Below are 17,458 nucleotides of genomic sequence, written 5' to 3' on the forward strand. Positions count from 1 at the left end.
CTGCAAAACTGTTTCTTAAGAGGATACTTCATCTCAGGCCACCAAGGAAGCCCATTCCTCTTCCATTTGACCTGAACTATGTTTTAGAGATGCTGACATTTCTCCCCGTTCGAGACAGCATCCAAAATGTCCCTATAACACTGCACATGGAAGACTACTACTAGTGGCCTTTGCCCTCAGCTAGAAGAGTTTGAGTTGCAGGCCCTTATAGCTATTTCACTTGTGCCACAGAGATTAGGGTAACCCTTAGAACCATCTCATCCTTCATGGCCAAGGTGGTCAATAACCTTTCTGTAAAGTAAGCCATCCACCTACCCACTTTCTTTCCCAACCCACAGGAAGACAGAGCATTACATTCCCTGAATGTGCACAGACCGCTCAGATTCTGTCTGCCCAAAACCCGGCCCATCAGGAAGGCTGATCAGCTGTTCATCTCTTTCTATCTCAGGGCCCTAGGAAAAACAGCAAACCATTTCAGCATGGATTTCTAAAGCTATTACATTTTGCTACAAACGCCATGGGAAACCCTTGCAAGGCAGTGTTAAAGCATATTCGACTAGGGCAATGACCTCTTCTGCAGCCTTCTTCAAAGGCTTGGACACTTCCACTAAAATTGAAGCTGCTACTTGGTCTTCTGTGCACACTTTCACAAAACATTACAAGATAGACCAGATTTCCAGTTCCAGGGCTATTCTTCCCTAAGAATTCTGCTAGGCCACCTCGCCCTTCCTCTCCGTGAGCTTTGGCACTTACCCATATGTACAGAATACTGCAAAATGTGAATAGGACGACATAGAAAAGATGTGTAAAATATTACCATAACCATAGGTGTCAGTCTCTTCCATGTTAGTATTTCTTCCTTCGCACCTACCCCTCGTATTGTCTGTCCACTCCCATTTTGGATGGCACAGGACTTGCATTACCTTTTCTGGGACTGGTTCTGACTGGGGGTGCTCAGTTCTGAGGTCTGGTGCATGCAAACGTCACTTTTATGACCCACGCTCTGCTGGCCACATCAGATGTCCAATGCACCATACAGTGACTGCAATCTTTTGTATAATGTCCAGACTGTCAAGTAGCAAGAGGAGAAAACCCATTTATACAGAATACTGCAACATGGAAGAGAAGGACATCTATGGTTAGATTTTACAGAACTTTTCTTTCTTTACAAAGCTCCAGCTAGGTATGCTGGCATATGTTGCACATTCAGTGCCTTACTCCTCCTGGTATAGGTGGGAATACCTCGTAGTCACAGTGGGTAAACTACAGATCCAAAGTCCTGGAAGTGTCTGTGTCTGATCTGAGGTTGGATCTATAACCCAGTGGTTAAGGATGGATAGACAGCGCAGATGTATTATGCTAAGTGCATAACTCTTGTGTTACACTTAACCTGAATAAACCTGTACTATTAACAGTACTTGCAGTGTGTAATGGTCATTTTTAGATGGTAATGTCCATCATTTGTTTTAGAGGATTGTTCTAGAACACATTTATGGCAAGTGTATTACGTTTTTTAAATCAACATTGTATTTTGTAGTTTTTATGTTCAATATCTGAATGTTCCTTTGAATTCCTGTCAGTTTCTTATGTTGTCCTTTTTTTCCTACAGTTATGGTACCAGCACCGCTCAGCCTAGTTATGATCAAAGTACCTACACGCAACAGGGGAGCTATGGCCAAACAGCCGGTTATGGACAGCAGAGTAGTTACGGACAGCAACCAAATTATAGCCAACCACCACCTACTACCTACCCTCCTCAGACACCATCCTATAGTCAACCACCACCTAGTCAGTATGGGCAGCCAAGTAGCAGCAGCAGCTATGGGCAGCCAAGTAGTAGTGGTGGATATGGGCAGCAGAGTACTGGCAGCAGCTATGGGCAACAAAGCAGCACTACCAGTGGCTATGGACAGCCAAGTACCAGTGGCTATGGACAGCCAAGTAGTGGTAGTGGGTATGGACCACAGAGTAGTGGCAGTAGCTATGGACAACCAAGCAGCAGTGGAAGTGGTTATGGCCAGCCAAGTAGTGGAGGCTATGGACAGCCAAGTAGTGCCACCTATGGTCCCCCTAGTGCTGGTGGCACATATGGTCCCCCTAGTGCTGGTGGCACATATGGGCCCCCTAGTGCCAGTGGTACTTATGGTCCACCAAGCGCTAGCAGCACCTATGGCCCCCCCAGTGCTGGTGGCTCGTATGGGCCCCCCAGTGCCAGTGGTACTTATGGTCCGCCAAATGCTAGCAGCACATATGGGCCCCCTAGTGCCAGTGGCACCTTTGGACCTCCCACTACTGGCGGCACCTATGGTCCGCCAAGTACTGGTGGATTTGGGCCACCTAGTAGTGGTGGAGGATACGGACCACCCAGTGGAGGTGGTGGCTATGGTCCCCCTAGTGGTGGTGGTAGTAGTTATGGCCCGCCTAATAGAAGTGGTGGTGGCTTTGGGCAGCCTGGTAGTGGCAGCAGCTTTGGACAGCAGAATGAATTTAACCAGCCCAGTAAATTCAGTAAGTACTCTTTTTTTTTTTTTTTTTATGTAATATGCATTTTAGATTCAAGAATATGTGAAAGTTGTCCATGTTTATATTGACTGACTCCAGCGTTTTACTGTACTGGAAATGTTTATAAGATAGTAAGAGTAATGTTGATTAGATAAAGGACTAATGGTTGAAATAAAAATACTGTATTTGAAGTGCTTCTCCAAGTAAAAGCTAATGTAATCATGACTAGTGTAAAACAAAAACTAGTAAAGGTGGAAATTCAGTCATTTGTCCACTGAAGTCTTCGGCTGGAGTCCAGCTACACATGTAAGTCATTCATTTTAGAGTTTGTAGTTCAGGTTGCTTGGTAGTTTGTGGGAGTGGTGGGCAGTCACAACTGTAAATAGTCAGGTTTTGAGGTGTTGGGATCTTTGCCAAGTTTGTCTAGTTTGCTGGCCTCTGCTGTTTGTAATTTTAGCTGAAATCTGCTTTTACTTAGCAGTTATGGCTGGTATTGCTCTGTGAAGAGTATGAGTATTTGAGCAGCCATTAACAATTATCGATTCATGTCAACACTGTTTTTCTAGTTAATGTAAACCCCCCAAAAGGATTTCTTACTCCTAAAATTTGTTAGGTGTTTCTTGTTGGTTATCAAAGATAGTCTTTTATGGAGTAGCTGAAGAGCTTTCTCTTGGAAGTACATGTGATGTCAGTTTTATGTCGTATTTCCTTAAGGGAGTTGATGTGGTGAAAAGCTTTTTCTCTCGTCTGTGGATAGAGATTGGATTGCCTTATGCTGTTGTATACAAGGCAAAGTTTATGGCAAAAACTGACTTAAATAGGTGGTTGGACATGTGCATATTTAGTGGGCTTGAACTGCCTTTTCATAAGTTATCCTACCTTCACCGCAGGAAATACACGCAGTGCTTCCTTTGTCATTGCAGACTCTGTCAAATGGTTCTCCATTACCAGAGGCAGTAACTTATTCAGTCTTGTCCTTACAAGTACAGTCCCTTTCTGCCCTTTGCTCATTCTCATACTCGCTGGTCAAATCAGATCATAATGTTTTATTTGCCATACAGTCCCAGTAGAGATTAACCATTCCAGCCATCTTAAGATGCTTCTGTAAGGCTAGTGTCATTGTACTCCTGACCTGAAAAGGTTGTCATTCTTCAGCTTTGTGAAAATATACGCACATACCACTGTGTATACAGTCTTTCTCTACCCTTAATTGGGGGTTCATGTTCTGTTTGCTGCAAGTACAATTACCAGTGTAGGAATAGTCTTCTGTCAAAATTGTACTAGAAACAAATCCTACAGCAAAAGGAAATGGCTTGTGGCCTAAAGAATAAGTCAGTATGTTATAATAAACTTTGAAAGGGTTATAAAGGAGTTGAGGAAGAGAAGTCCTGCAGAGTTGATTGTTTAAAAGTTGTCATGTGGAAAGGATAACCACAAGGCATTAAAGAACTCATAGTAACTTTTGATGTATTGAGCAGATTTCCATTTATTCATACTCTGAAAGTATAGTTGATAGCCATGCAGGTAGATTTAGCTTGATTATCTGATGTCCTATTCCTATGTTGCAGTATTCTTGGTGTGGGATTCCTCGCCTCAGGCAACCCAAATGTTGGCTCCTATACAAAGGCTAAAGCCTGGCTGCTTTAAGTGCATGGGACTTCACACATAGTGCCATAAACCAATAGTGCCATAAACCAGGGAACTTAAATGTGACATCTGCACACACACTTCAAAACTTAAATGCCCAGTTGGACAGTCCAGAAGAGAGCAAAATGATGTCAACAAGAGGTGTAAAGTGTCATTTGCTGGCTAGTCTGACCGTAGTCTAGTTTAGCGGGTCCCTCAGGGTGCCCTTAGGTCAGCAGGAGAAATGGAGGATAGGTGGTGGGGGGGGGAATACTGCTACATGGAAGAGGACATCTATGGTTATGGTAAGATTTTGCACAACTATTCTATGGCCTTCTATTCCTATCTTGCAGTGTTTAGTGTGGGAGAGTGCCACAGCTTATTTAGAGGGAAGGGTGGAGCTAGCCGATTCCAGAAAGCCCTGCAGGATTGCCCTGGCAAACGCTGCCCTTGGCTTTGGAGACTTAGTCTAATTTGTAGTGTCTGATGAAAGTGTGTATGGTGGGCAAGGTGGCTGTTTGCAGAATGGATTGTGTCCAGGCCTTTGAGGAAGGATTTAGAGGAAGCCACAGCCCTGATAAAATGAGCTCTTACTCCCTGGAGTACGTCCTTGACATGGTGGGAGTAGCAGAAACAGTTTTTTTGATCCAGCAGAAAATGGTTTGGTCTGAAGTAGTTTACTTAATTTGCTCTTCAACTTGTGGGTCCTCTGATCCATGATGAATCCGACATGGCTGCATTTCCCAGCTATGGCTCCAAGCTCCATGCTCCTCCCCTTACCCACAATGCCCTTGTCTCCCTTCAGATCTTGTTTGCTGCCTGAGATAAAGCAGCATGGTCCGAGCTCCATTATGGTAGTGTTGCTGTTTAAAAAGTAAATTTTGACCTTTTTGGACTCTTCTACCTATCCTTTTCGCTGCTAACCATTTCTATACCTTCTCTGGATTCTTCGTAGCTTGTTTCTTGTAGGCTTTTCTGTCTTCCTCCCCTCTTTTCTTTCCTCGTGGTAGGGTGTGTTTCCTTTGAACTGGCTAAGGCATGGCAAATGCCCCGAAGCCTGGTTTCAAAAGGTTGAAAGTATGGCCATAAGCTTTCCCTGGCAGATGGCCACACTCTGTGCGTGGTTTGTTTGGGGGTGGCTTGCCTAAAGTCCCCCTGTCCTATTTGTGCTGGGTTTAACCCCAGGGCACTTAAGGACAGGTGGGACAAACTGATTGTCAAGGGCTTGTTGCCCTCCACTGCTGGGATGGACGATCCCACCTTCCCCCGCTAAGAACGCAGCGGCTGCAGCTTCGTCTTCCCTTTCTCGGGCCTCTTGGCAGGAGGGTGAATCCCAGAGGCTGAGTGTTAAGGTCAAGAAGGACCAGCCTCGCAAGTGCTCTCCTGACTGCTCGTTGAAGGCCGGCCACCCCCCGAAGGCTGTACGTTTCCAGGCCTGTTTCACCTCTGCTCAGGTCCCCAAGGTTCTGCTCTGAGCCAGAGGTTCTAGTTGGACAGTTGCCCCTAAGCCTTCTCCCCACTGTCTCTCCTGACTCACTTCGGCGGCATCCTCACGCTCTACCTTCCCGTCTACCCAGAGCCTATCTGAAGTGGAGATGGACAAGATGATGCAGAGGTTTATCCGCACTCATATCCAGATTGGGGTATTGTCATGGCTTTCTTCCACCTGAGCAGGCGCCTTCCAACCAGTATTTAGACCTGTCACTCTGATCCGACCCGCGGTTTTGGAGCTGTTGGATCAGAAGATGGTCAGAGTCGAGGGGTCATCGCCGATGGGTACCTTGATGCCGGCCAGTGCCCTAAGTGTATCGTCTCCATTGAGATTGAATCCCAGCTCTCGAGACGTAGCCTCGAGGTTGGATCCGAGGGAGTGCTGTTGCTGTGAGCTTGTCTGAGAGAAGTATCCCCCTTGGCGTCTGCTCCGACTCCTCTGTCGGATAGGGGGGAGCGGCTTCCACTAGTTCAGCCCAAAAGGTCAGTTCCCCCTTGGCGTTTGGCGTGGTGGAGAGGGTTCTTGCAGGGTCCAGGCCTCTGACTATTTAGTTTGGGAGTTCATCCAGACCCCCCCCCCCGGCCTTGAGTGTAGGTCCGACCATTTTCCCTTCTCAGGGAAAGCTTGTAGCTGTAATGCCCCAGGTTGTTCCGGTATTGGAACAACCTGCTTGTGATACCTCCCCAGGTAGTCGTCCTGAGGAGCCCCCCTATGTTTAAAAGGAGGCACATGGACTATCCCCCAGAGTCCCTCACAGAAGACATGGACCTGGATGAAGGTGAAGGTTCCCCAAGATCACCCCCTAAGGATGTCTCCTTTGGAGACATCCTGGAGATCCTCCGCCCAAGAGGGGGGTGGTCAGCCCCAAAATCAACCTCTGACGAGTCTGTTTCTGGAGGCATTTGGCTCAGGCCTGTCTACCTCATGGGTGACCCAACCCCCCCCCCACCCGGCTGATCCACTCATGACTTTCATAACATCTGGGGCATGGAAGGAGCCGGACACACTAGAGCCAATACCCAAGCGCCTGGATAAGGTCATAAGCCCTCATGCAGACAAATTACACTGGCACAAGGGGTCCCCTGTAGATGCCATGCTGGTGGCAGCGGCCACCAAGAAGGAATTTACCCAGCAGTGTTCCATGACCCATCCGCCTGACCGAGAGTCAAGAACGTTGGACCGTTTTGGGAAGCATGTTTATGCCTCTGCGACCTTCTGCTTGACGCTGAACTACATGGCGCATGTTATTCGACTCAAGAGAAATCTGGTCAAGGAAGTCAGAGTCGACCCCAAGATCCATGTCAGCAGAGGACAGGAAGATGTTCTATGCAAGAATGGCCACCCTAAAATCTGTAGCTAACACATCCATGCGTTTTGCTCTCCCGTGCTATGGAGGGAGCCACATGGGCGGTGTGGTCACACATTGCCATCCAGCGCCATGCCTGGCTCTGCTTATGTCAGTTCTCAGAGCCCTTCAAGGCATCTTTTGCCAACACCCCTTATGATGGTTCTTCCCTTTTTGGGATCCGCTTCTCACCGCCTCAAAGGTCCTTCTCCAGGAACCAGCGAGGCCAGAAGATGTAGTTCCACAAGTCTCGGGCCTTTTCCCAGGACACTCAGGACTCTCCTTCCCCCAGAGACAGAGGGGGATACAAAAGACGCCACCCCTAGAGGCAGAGGGGGTGGTCCTAGGAATTTTGGGTCCTGAGAACCTTTCTCTGGTAAACCCGGACAGCATCCCTGAGGGCTTGCCTGGCGCTTCATCTCTGAAGGCTGTCGGGGGGGGGGGGGTGGTTCTGTCGCTTCACCCACTAGCATGGTAGTTTATCACTACAGATCAGTTGGTGCTGAGTCATATCCAGAGGATATTTCGTCCCTTTCAAGGATCTTCCCCATCCAGCAAAGCCCTCCCGGACGTCCGTCCCACGCAGCAAAAGGAAGCAGCAGTGCAGGAAGACTCACTGCTGAGAAAGAGTCATTCAGCCATCCACAGTCTCCCCCCACAGACCCGTCCATATCCTTGGTTTATTCCAGGTTCTTTTTAGTTCCAAAAAAGACTGGGGACCTCAGACCAATATCTGTCCCAGTTGAACATGTCAGTAACCACAGATGGTCACAATTCAATCTATTCTGCCTTATCTGCAGGACAAACTGGATTTGCTCGATCGACCTCCAGGATGCGTACCATCATATCAAGATGAAGTAAAGCTAGTACATGCATTAAAAACTCTCCTTATTAAAAACCAAGGACAATGTCATCCAATGAACTGCTCTTCCCATTTTGACAGTACTATGTTGGCTATGTTGGGGGCGATTGACTGCCCCCATAGATACTCAGTCTTCTGTTTATAGATACCCCCCAAACATAATGTAATTTTATTTTAACACTGTGTCCATAAGAGTCACACAAGCTGTTTTATCGTTATGACTCATGTTAACATCTTGAACACAGCTTCTTCAAAAGACCCATGCCCTCTATATAGCGGTATACTACAAATAGAGATCATGACATCTATAGTGATAAATCTGATGTCCTCTCTAAACAAAAATTCAACCCATTCAAAACCCCTGTTTTGTTACAAGATACTGCAAACGGAGATGAACCAAACAATTGCCAAGGAAAGGACAAGGGAGCTATCCCTAAAAGAAATGCAAACAACAATGCTAGTTTGCAAGGTACTGTAAACCCTAAAGTTATTTATTCAAATAAAACTACGGAGGAATGGCTTAAAAGGGACATTCAGTTTCATGTCAATAAACAGAGTGTTAATAATCAAAATAATGTCGACAATGATACATATTCTATGAAATTGGTTAAATTAGATAAAATGCTCATGAAATATAGAACGCTAAGCATTGAGAATGCATATTTACAGGAATGTCTGGTAAAGGGAATTGTCCCTAAAGGCTTAAGAGTTTACAAATTCCCAAATAATGTGCATATAGGGACTCATTTCCATGAAAGTTTATTAAAAGTTTTTAATGATTGTGGGTTGGAAGTTATTAAACTCATAATTGAAGAGAATAATAATATTCAAAAGGAATTAGGGACAGAAATTGCTAGTCTAGACTTATGCATCACCACTGATTTAGTTCATAACATTAAGGAAGAAAACGACAAATATTTTGCCATGAGAAGGAATATTGATTTTAAATGTGAAGAGGTGATACAGAGAAAAATGGGGAAGTTACAAAGGGATATCAGGGAATATGAAACCCATACAAGTTATCCAAAGCCCAATAATCAATTTAATTACAACACACGCAATGGGTCTAAGAAACATTTTAGAAGAAATGCACCAAATAATAATAAACACAAGTTCTATGAAGAAAATGAAGGTTTTACAACGGATTATGAAGTTGATTTCCCTCCCTTAGACAATAGGGGATATGCACAGGAAAATTATAATGAATATGGAGGAAATTTTCAGAGGTGGGGGGGGACAAGAAGGCAGGGGAGATTCCAATAGTTTCCCTGGACTTGTTGGGTCATTCTAATGATGCAGATGTAACAGTGAATAATACAGTCAAACACACTTATGATAATTTTACTATATATAATTTTAGTACTTTAAAATTAAATTCAAACCATTTTTCGTTGTTAAGTAAAGGATTAAAATATATACCCAATAGAAAGGGAGATTTACTATACTGGATGTCAAATTATTCACTAGGAAGATTAATTTAGAAGTAATGGCCTCTAAAATGGGGTTCAAAAAAGATAGAACGACTGACAACAAATTAAAGAGAAAATCCATATACAACCCACCCCTTTACCCTCAGATCAGGAATTTTGAAAATAATATGGTTAACCTAGTGAGAAACAAACACCAAGGATATTGGGTCCATCATAATTTAAGTAAAGAGGAGAATCAAATTTTAATGGAATTGAGTCAAAACACCTCTCTAAGGGTCATGAAACCTGATAAGGGGGGTGGGGTTGTTATAATGGAACAAATATTGTACGACAGTAAAATGAATACTATCTTAAGGGATGAAACTAAGTATATGGAGGCTTCACACAATGAAATTAATATAGCACATCACAGGATTGATTCTATCTTGCAGGACTTAATTATAGAAAAAGTTATAGATGAAGCAACTTTGAAATATTTGGAAGTTAAGAAACCAAGGGTGGCTACTATATTTGGCATACCAAAGATACATAAGGATATGTCAAATCCTCCCCTTAGACCTATAGTCACAGCTGAGGGATCGAAAACAGCTCCTTTAGCCAAGTTTATAGATGTCAAGACCAAACATATATGGATTAATAAGAATTTAATTTTAAAAGACTCATGGGATTTCCTCAGTGAAATTAATCAGGATTTGTTTAGAGAGGACATCAGATTTATCACTATAGATGTCATAGATCTATTTGGTAGTATACCACATATAGAGGGCATGGGTCTTTTTGAAGAAGCTGTGTTCGAAGATGTTCACATGAGTCATAACGATAAAACAGCTTGTGTGACTCTTATGGACACAGTGTTAAAATATAATTACATTATGTTTGGGGGGGAACTTTATAAACAGAAGACTGGAGTATCTATGGGGGCAGCACATAGTACTGTCAAAATGGGAAGAGCAGTTCATTATAAATTGCAAGTATAAAGACCTATGGACATTGTACCACAGGTTTCTGGATGACATTGTCCTTTTTTGGATTGGGAGTGAGGCACAATTTTTGGATTTTATGGATTACATACACAGTACTACTACATACTTGAGATTTACCTATACTATTAGTACAGAAAGTTTGAAGTATCTGGATATTGAATTATATAAATATATGGGTAAATTTGAGAGTAAGGTGTATAGAAAGGAAACTTAATTCCTATCTACATTTCAATAGTGCCCATCCATACCATAGTAAAAAGAACATAATTAAAGGACAATTTGTACGAGGTTCCCGTATGACTTCAAAAGATAAAGATTTTCAGGAAGAATGTATTTTGTTACACAAAATGTTCAGGTTATCCAGAAGAATTTATAAGCAAATTAAGAAAGGATGGAAGGTTGGACAGATTCAAGCCCATATTAGGCAGGGGCAATGACATCAACATGGGTACAGAGCCACCTGTAGAAGGTAATAATCAAGAGAGTAATCATGTGAACTATAAGAGAAGTTTAGTGTTGGAATACAACAATTCCAATAGGAAATTATGTGATATTTTTAAAAAGGAATGGAATAAATTTAGTTCTATAACGGATATTGATGAGATAACTAAAATGAGACCCAAGATAGTATTCAAAAATCCACCTAACATAGGAAAAATACTTGAAAGAAACAAGGTAAAAGAGGGTACACATAGGAGAAGAGGGACATATAAGTGCGGTAGATGTCATCAGTGCCCACAGATTGCAGATAGGTCGGAAATTTACATTGATAGTAGGAAAAAAAGAATTACAAGCAAGGACCATTACAATTGTGAAAGCAGGGGAGTAGTGTATTTAGCTACTTGTTTAATTTGCCAATCTTTCTATGTAGGAAAGACTGAGAGATGTCTGAAACGCAGAATTTACGAACATCTTTATGACATCTCCAGGGCCAAAGCTACCAATGCACTTTACAAACACAGTACTGAATGCACTGGAGCTAAATTTGTATTTTTTGTGTTGGACCAGGTTAAACCTGACAGTAGGGGAGGATTATGGGAAGAAATATTAGAAAATAGAGAATTATGGTGGCAGGTTTTTCTGGATTCCAACAATAGCCCAGGTATAAATGAGTTTTTAACTATAACTCCCCTTTTAAAACTAAGGGCAAACAAACTATAATGTAATTCCAATTGTGGACACTTGAGGGCATACTAACACTAACACTGAGGATTTATACAATTACATATATATATATATTTCACAACAAAAGTGGTTACAAACAACATATTTTTACATCCAATTTTAAGTGATTATATGAATTTGTTGTAAGTATTTATTTAGTAGCAGTTTTATAAAACAACTTTGGTTTTTAATACAGGAGTTTTTAACAATGCATGTAGCACTTTATGACTAATTCATGAATATTCATGAATTATACAAAGCACTGAATTAATAGGTGTGTTTGAAATGAATTTTAACCAATCCAGCAGTTTTTAATTACTTTTATTGAGTATTTAAACGTGTTCATGGGGTATTTGTGTTGTCTGAAGAAGTCTATGGTGACGAAAACGCAGTTTGTTAAATGTAATAAAGAGCGTTCATTCCATTCGAAGTTTGCTGCTATTTTGTTCAATATTTACTGCTATCTGGAGGAGATCCTGCTGTTAATATAATACCTTTTTAAGTTACGGGTTTTGTGGAATAGTGTGAACATTTTCAAGCGGTCCTCGGCACTTTTTTTGTTATCATATCAAGATGCACAAGTGCTCCTGGAGGCTCTTTCACTTCCGTCTAGGAGCCAATCATTACCAGTTTCAAGCCCTTCTGTCTCACCATAGCACCCAGGTGTTTACCAAGATAATGGCAGTAGTAGCAGCTCATCTGAGGCTTCAGGGCATTCGGGTCTTTCTGTACCTGGACGATTGTCTCTTTACCACCCCCTCAGAGCATCTACTGTCAGGCCAGGGACTCTTTCCTTCAGTTAGCAAACAAGTTGGGCATTAAGATCAATTTGAACAAGTCTGCTCTTCACCCGGTTTAGATTCTAAATTTCATTGGGGTACGGCTGGCCGCAATACAATCGAAGATGTTCCTCCCCTCCGATAGGATACGCAGCTTGAGATTAAAAAGTCTTACACATTTTTCAGACCCATTTACCAACAGCCAAAGCAGTGTTAAGAGCTTTAGGTTCTATGGTGGCCACAATAAATAATCTCCCCATGGCACTCTTTCATATGAGGGTACTGCAGTGGACTCTAGCGGTTCAGTGGTTACTGTTGGATCTTCCTTTCTTTTCCAGTGAGAATTTCAAAAGCAGCAGGCACTCCATTGGTGGATTCAGTCCCCGGATCTCCTCAAGGGACGTCCTTTTCAACCTCCTTTACCCCAAACCACAGTGACCACTGAGACCTCCCTATGTGGTTGGGGGGGGGGGCATTGCTCAGGAAGGACAGTCCAAGGCATGTGGTCTCCTTCAGAGACCTATCTGCACATCAGTGTTCTAGAGATGAGAGCAGTTCTTGCGTTGCAGGCCCTCTATGCTCACGATTGCAATTCAGACGAACAACATATCAGTGGTCTGGTATATCAAACTGGGGGAACCATGTCTTATCCCTTATGTCGAGAGGCCATGAGAGTGTGGGAATGGGCAATCTCCACCGGATGTTTTCTTGTGACAATGCACATTCCGGAGTGGTCCATCTTGGAGGATAGGCTCAGCAAATCTATCCCGAATCCTTCAGTAGCGGAACAGATCTTTTTAGTGTGGAGTCATCCTTGCTGTGATCTCTTTGCATCTCCTTCCAATGAGAAATGCAGCGAGTTTTTCGCTCTGAGCCCTCCCGCCGGGGGAAGCCCCCAGAGACGCACTGATTCATGCTTGGCCTCCCGGGTTTCTTTATACATTTCCTCCTTTTCCCCTCATGTCGAAGTTTCTGCAGAAAGCCCGAAGGCTAGGGAGCACTGTGGTCCTCATTGCCCCATTGTGACCAACAGGTTTGGTTGCTTACTCAGGTCTCTAGTTCTACTATGGACCTTGGATCCGGTCCCTGATCTGCTTTCACATCTCTCGGGGATTCCTCATTTAGATCTGGACAGTCTGAAGCTCACTGCTTGGCTGCTTTGGTTCCCATGATTCTTAGGATTCCCGGGTCTGTCAACTCCTGTTAAATCCCTTCTGGTGGCGGCTCATAAATCGTCCACCAGAAAAGTTTATCGCAGTAAATAGAAACATTTTTCTATTTGGGGCATTCAGAGGTCTTTGGACCCTTTCACTGCACCGCTTTAAGCGGTTTTATATTTTCTAGCTAGCATTTTTATCAAGGATGTCCTTCAAGAATGCAACTGCAGTCATAACATGTGGGTTGTCCTGCCTCAGGCAGCCCTCGGTCGGCCGGATTCCAAAGTCTGGGTCTGACGTCGACTGATGTCGCACTTCTCTCCGACGTCAGAGCGGCTGGAGTATATAAGCATCAGCCGACGCCATTTTCTTCAGTCTCTCTTGCCGCACGGTGCCCGAAGCAGAAGCAGTTCGCAAGTGCCGGTCGGTCAGCTCCTGAATTCTACGATACCGAAGTCATCAAAAAAGCTAAGTACCCCGTTGGGGACCTTTTCTTGCCTCAGCCGATGTCAGAAATTACTGAAAAAGTTAACAATTGTCTTTTTTGTGGTAAACAAATACCTCATAAGGATTTCCACTCTTACTGCCTCCCTTGCCTGGGCCCAGACCACATCGTCTCGGCCTGTGTAGCCTGTGCTCGCTTCAACAAGCGCACTCTTAGGCGCCGGGCGGAGTTCGCTGAAGATTTTTTCGGCGATAAATTTGCTTACACCATGCCGTCTGATCTTCCGACATCGCAAACTCCCAAAAAGCGAAAAGACCGGGACCGACATCCTAGGCCCGTGTCTACCACCGACTCCACGCCAAAACCTAGAGCGAGTGCTCCGGTTCCCTCTGAGACGGTCTCTCCACCGCTCCGAACCGAAGACACCGCATTACTGACAACTCCGATTCCAGACATTACTCCGTCAGTTATAGATTTTCCTCCGGATACCGAAACCGAGGAAATGCCCGAGACCGTTGCTGTAGACAAGGTCACTCCACGTGGAGCTGCCAGGCCTCCTATGGCCATGTCTATTAAGGCCTACACTAGGGCTAAGGCAGCCAGCAAAACAAAGCATATTACTTCCAAATCCTTACCTCAGCCGACTCCGGAGACACAAATTATGTCCATGGCTGCTGATTTAATTTCCATGATTAGAGGTTCCCAGGCCCATCCTGAGAGAGCATCCCAGCCTCCTCCTGATAAAAGGCCCCAGGTTGAACACTCTGACCCTACTCCTTCAGATGAAGACTCTGAGGGCTCTGTCCACTCTGATAGCCAGGAAGAGCTCTTCCAGACCTATGAGGACTCGGATGCAGACGATTCCATACCTTCGGCCTCCCTTCCTGAGGATATTTCTTTTGGGGAAGTTCTGCACACCATGAGGGAACATTTCAAGTGGCAGGGTCAGGAATATTCTGATTCTAGGAAGCGCCTTAGGACTTTCCTTAAGAAGCCTCCGCACAGGCCCTTAGCTATTCCTCCTGTACTTGATGTTCTGGATGTTTTGTATTCTGACTCTAGTGCTACCCCTGATTCTCTTCCTCCTGCTCCAGCCAAGCCAGACAGGTATTACAGGGTCCCAGAAACTCATTCCCATTTATTCAGGGCCCATACTGCTGATTTGGAAACTATTTCACAGGGGCCTAAAGGAGTTTCAGCCTCCACCTCAAAAAATCCTTTGCCCTCCAACAGGGAAGCAAGGTCATTAGAGAGATGGGGTAAAAAGGTTTACACTTCCACTACCTTATCTATGAGAGCTTTAAATTGCCTTTTCATATGTTCCAATATCAGGATTATCTCTTAGAAGATTTACAAAAAACTTTAGCTTCTCCTGATCCTTTAGACAGGAAGACTTTGCAGGAAGCTGTACATAACACTCAGCAAGTAAGCAACCACTTCCTGCAGTGTGGATATGATGCACTGGAAGCTTCATGTAGGGCAGCTATGACAGGGGCAGTGATGCGTAGACATGCTTGGTTAAAAGATCAACCTCTACCAGATCATGTAAAAGCAAAACTTCTGGATGCACCTTTGGAAAAGAACAAGCTTTTTGGTGCAAATGCTAAGGATGTGTTAAAGACCATCGAAGAAAAGGCAAAATCAGTTCAGACTGTGAAAGATTTCCTCCAGGTTCAACCCCCCAGATGTCCTTCAAGGATGCATCTGCAGTCCTTACAAATGGGTTGTCCTGTCGTCAGGCAGCCCTTCGGTCGGCCGGATTCCAAAGTCTGGGTCTGGCCTCGGCTGGTGTCGCGCTTCACCCGACGTCATAGCTGCAGTTCTTCGGGTATAAAGGCATCAGCCGACGCCATTTTCCTTGGTCTTTCTTGCCGCGTGGCGCCCGAAGCAGAAGCTGTTCACAAGTTCCGGTCGGTCAGATCCAGAGATTACTACTACCGAATACTACTTCGAAGACTTCTAAAAAGCTAAGTACCCCGTTGGGGACTCTTTCTTGCTTCAGCCGATGTCAGAAAAAGTTAATAACTGTTTAACTTGTGGGAAACAAATACCTCAAAGATTTCCACTCTTACTGCTTACCTTGTTTAGGCCCAGACCACGACGTGGCAGCTTGTTTAGCCTGTGCTTTCAACCGACGGACGCTTAGACGTCAGTTGGAGTTTGCTGAACAGTTTTTCGGCTCAGATTTTGCGTACATAATGCCGCCGGATCCTCCGACTTCACAAGTTGTTAAGAAACGCAAAGAAAAGGACCGACACTCGCGGTCCGCAGTTTCGGCCGAAACCGCGGTTTAGCAAACCGCGAGTGGCTCGGCTTCGGCCGAAACCGAGCAAACGGTTCTAACTTCAGCCGAATCCATGACTACTACTGAGGCCCCTTCTAACCTGGTTGAGTCGGCCTCTGAAACTCTACCTGCTACTGTGGTTTCACAAGAATTATCGGACACCATCCCTTTGGATGTTTCAACCCCTGCACGTGGTGCTGCTAGGCCGCCTGCAGCCATGTCCATAAAGGCCTTTGCCAGGGCTAAAGCAGCCAAAACTTCTAAGTCTGTGCCTGTTAAGCCCCCCTCTCACAGGCCCAGCTCCAGTTTCCAAATGTCACTGCATATGAGAAAGCTACAGTGGTACCTGAAGAATTTATGGTCTCAACACAGGCACAGCCTAGAAACCCAAATACCACTAATCCCATGCCTGAAACAAGAGTTCCTATGGTGGGCTCAGGCATGCCAGTCAAACCCAGGTTTGCCCTTCCACAGCATTCAACCAAGCCAAACCATCACAACGGACGCCTCAGACCTCGGTTGGGGGGCCCACATGCTGGACAAGTGCATACAAGGCTTATGGACTCCAGATCAGCTGCACCTGCACATAAATCAAAAGGAAATGCTGGCAGTAAAACTAGCAATCCAGAATTTCCGACCATTCCTCCAAGAAGGGCAGTTAAGGACAGACAACACCACAGTCATGTGGTACATCAACAAACAGGGAGGCACTCATTCATACTCTCTATGCCGGATGGCACTGGACCTATGGAATATGGCTCTGAGCTACAAGCAATTTTTGTACCGGGAAAAGAAAACATCCTAGCAGACATATTAAGCAGAACTACCTCGGATGCTCACGAATGGATGCTACACCCGGACATCTTCAAGGTCATCACAAGGAAATGGGGACTGCCACAAATAGACCTATTCGCATCCCCACTCAATCACCAGCTCAAGAAATTCTGCACAAGGACCACTTGCTTGGAAGGTGGACTCTCTATCCTTCAGTTGGAAAGGCCTGACAGCATATGCATTCCCACCTCTTCCTTTGATGCACAAGGTGCTATTGAAAATCAGAGAGGAACGTCCAAGGATCATTCTGATAGCTCCAGACTGGCCAAGACAACATTGGTACCCATTACTGAGGAGCATGTCAAGGGGGCAAATGTGGACACTACCCCTGATTCCTTTGCTGTTAACTCAGAGAGGCTACAACACCCTGCATCCAAACCTGAAAACTCTGCAGCTGACTGCCTGGAACATTACATAAGAGCAACTAACCCAGAATTATCCCAAAGGGTTAAAGACATTATCCTTGAGGCCCGCAGACCCTCAACGAGAAGGAACTATGCAGGAAAATGGAAAAGGTTTCTCATTTGGAGTACTGAAAGGGGAAAAGATGTGTCA

At 44.6% G+C, this 17,458-nt stretch overlaps 1 protein-coding gene across 1 annotated transcript in view; it reads left to right on the forward strand.

Annotated features, from left to right (window-relative positions):
• The window catches only part of LOC122800243 (RNA-binding protein EWS-like), a 782,654-nt gene that overhangs the window by 652,172 nt on the left and 113,024 nt on the right, over positions 1 to 17,458 (forward strand). The window contains exon 7 of the mRNA XM_044069735.1: positions 1,610 to 2,508. Coding sequence (XP_043925670.1) covers positions 1,610 to 2,508 — 899 coding nt within the window. The remainder of the gene's footprint in view (positions 1 to 1,609; positions 2,509 to 17,458) is intronic.

The sequence above is a fragment of the Protopterus annectens genome, chromosome 4.part0 (assembly GCF_019279795.1).
Source record: "Protopterus annectens isolate FY-2018-M chromosome 4.part0, PAN1.0, whole genome shotgun sequence".
Classification (NCBI taxonomy): Eukaryota; Metazoa; Chordata; order Ceratodontiformes; family Protopteridae; genus Protopterus; species Protopterus annectens.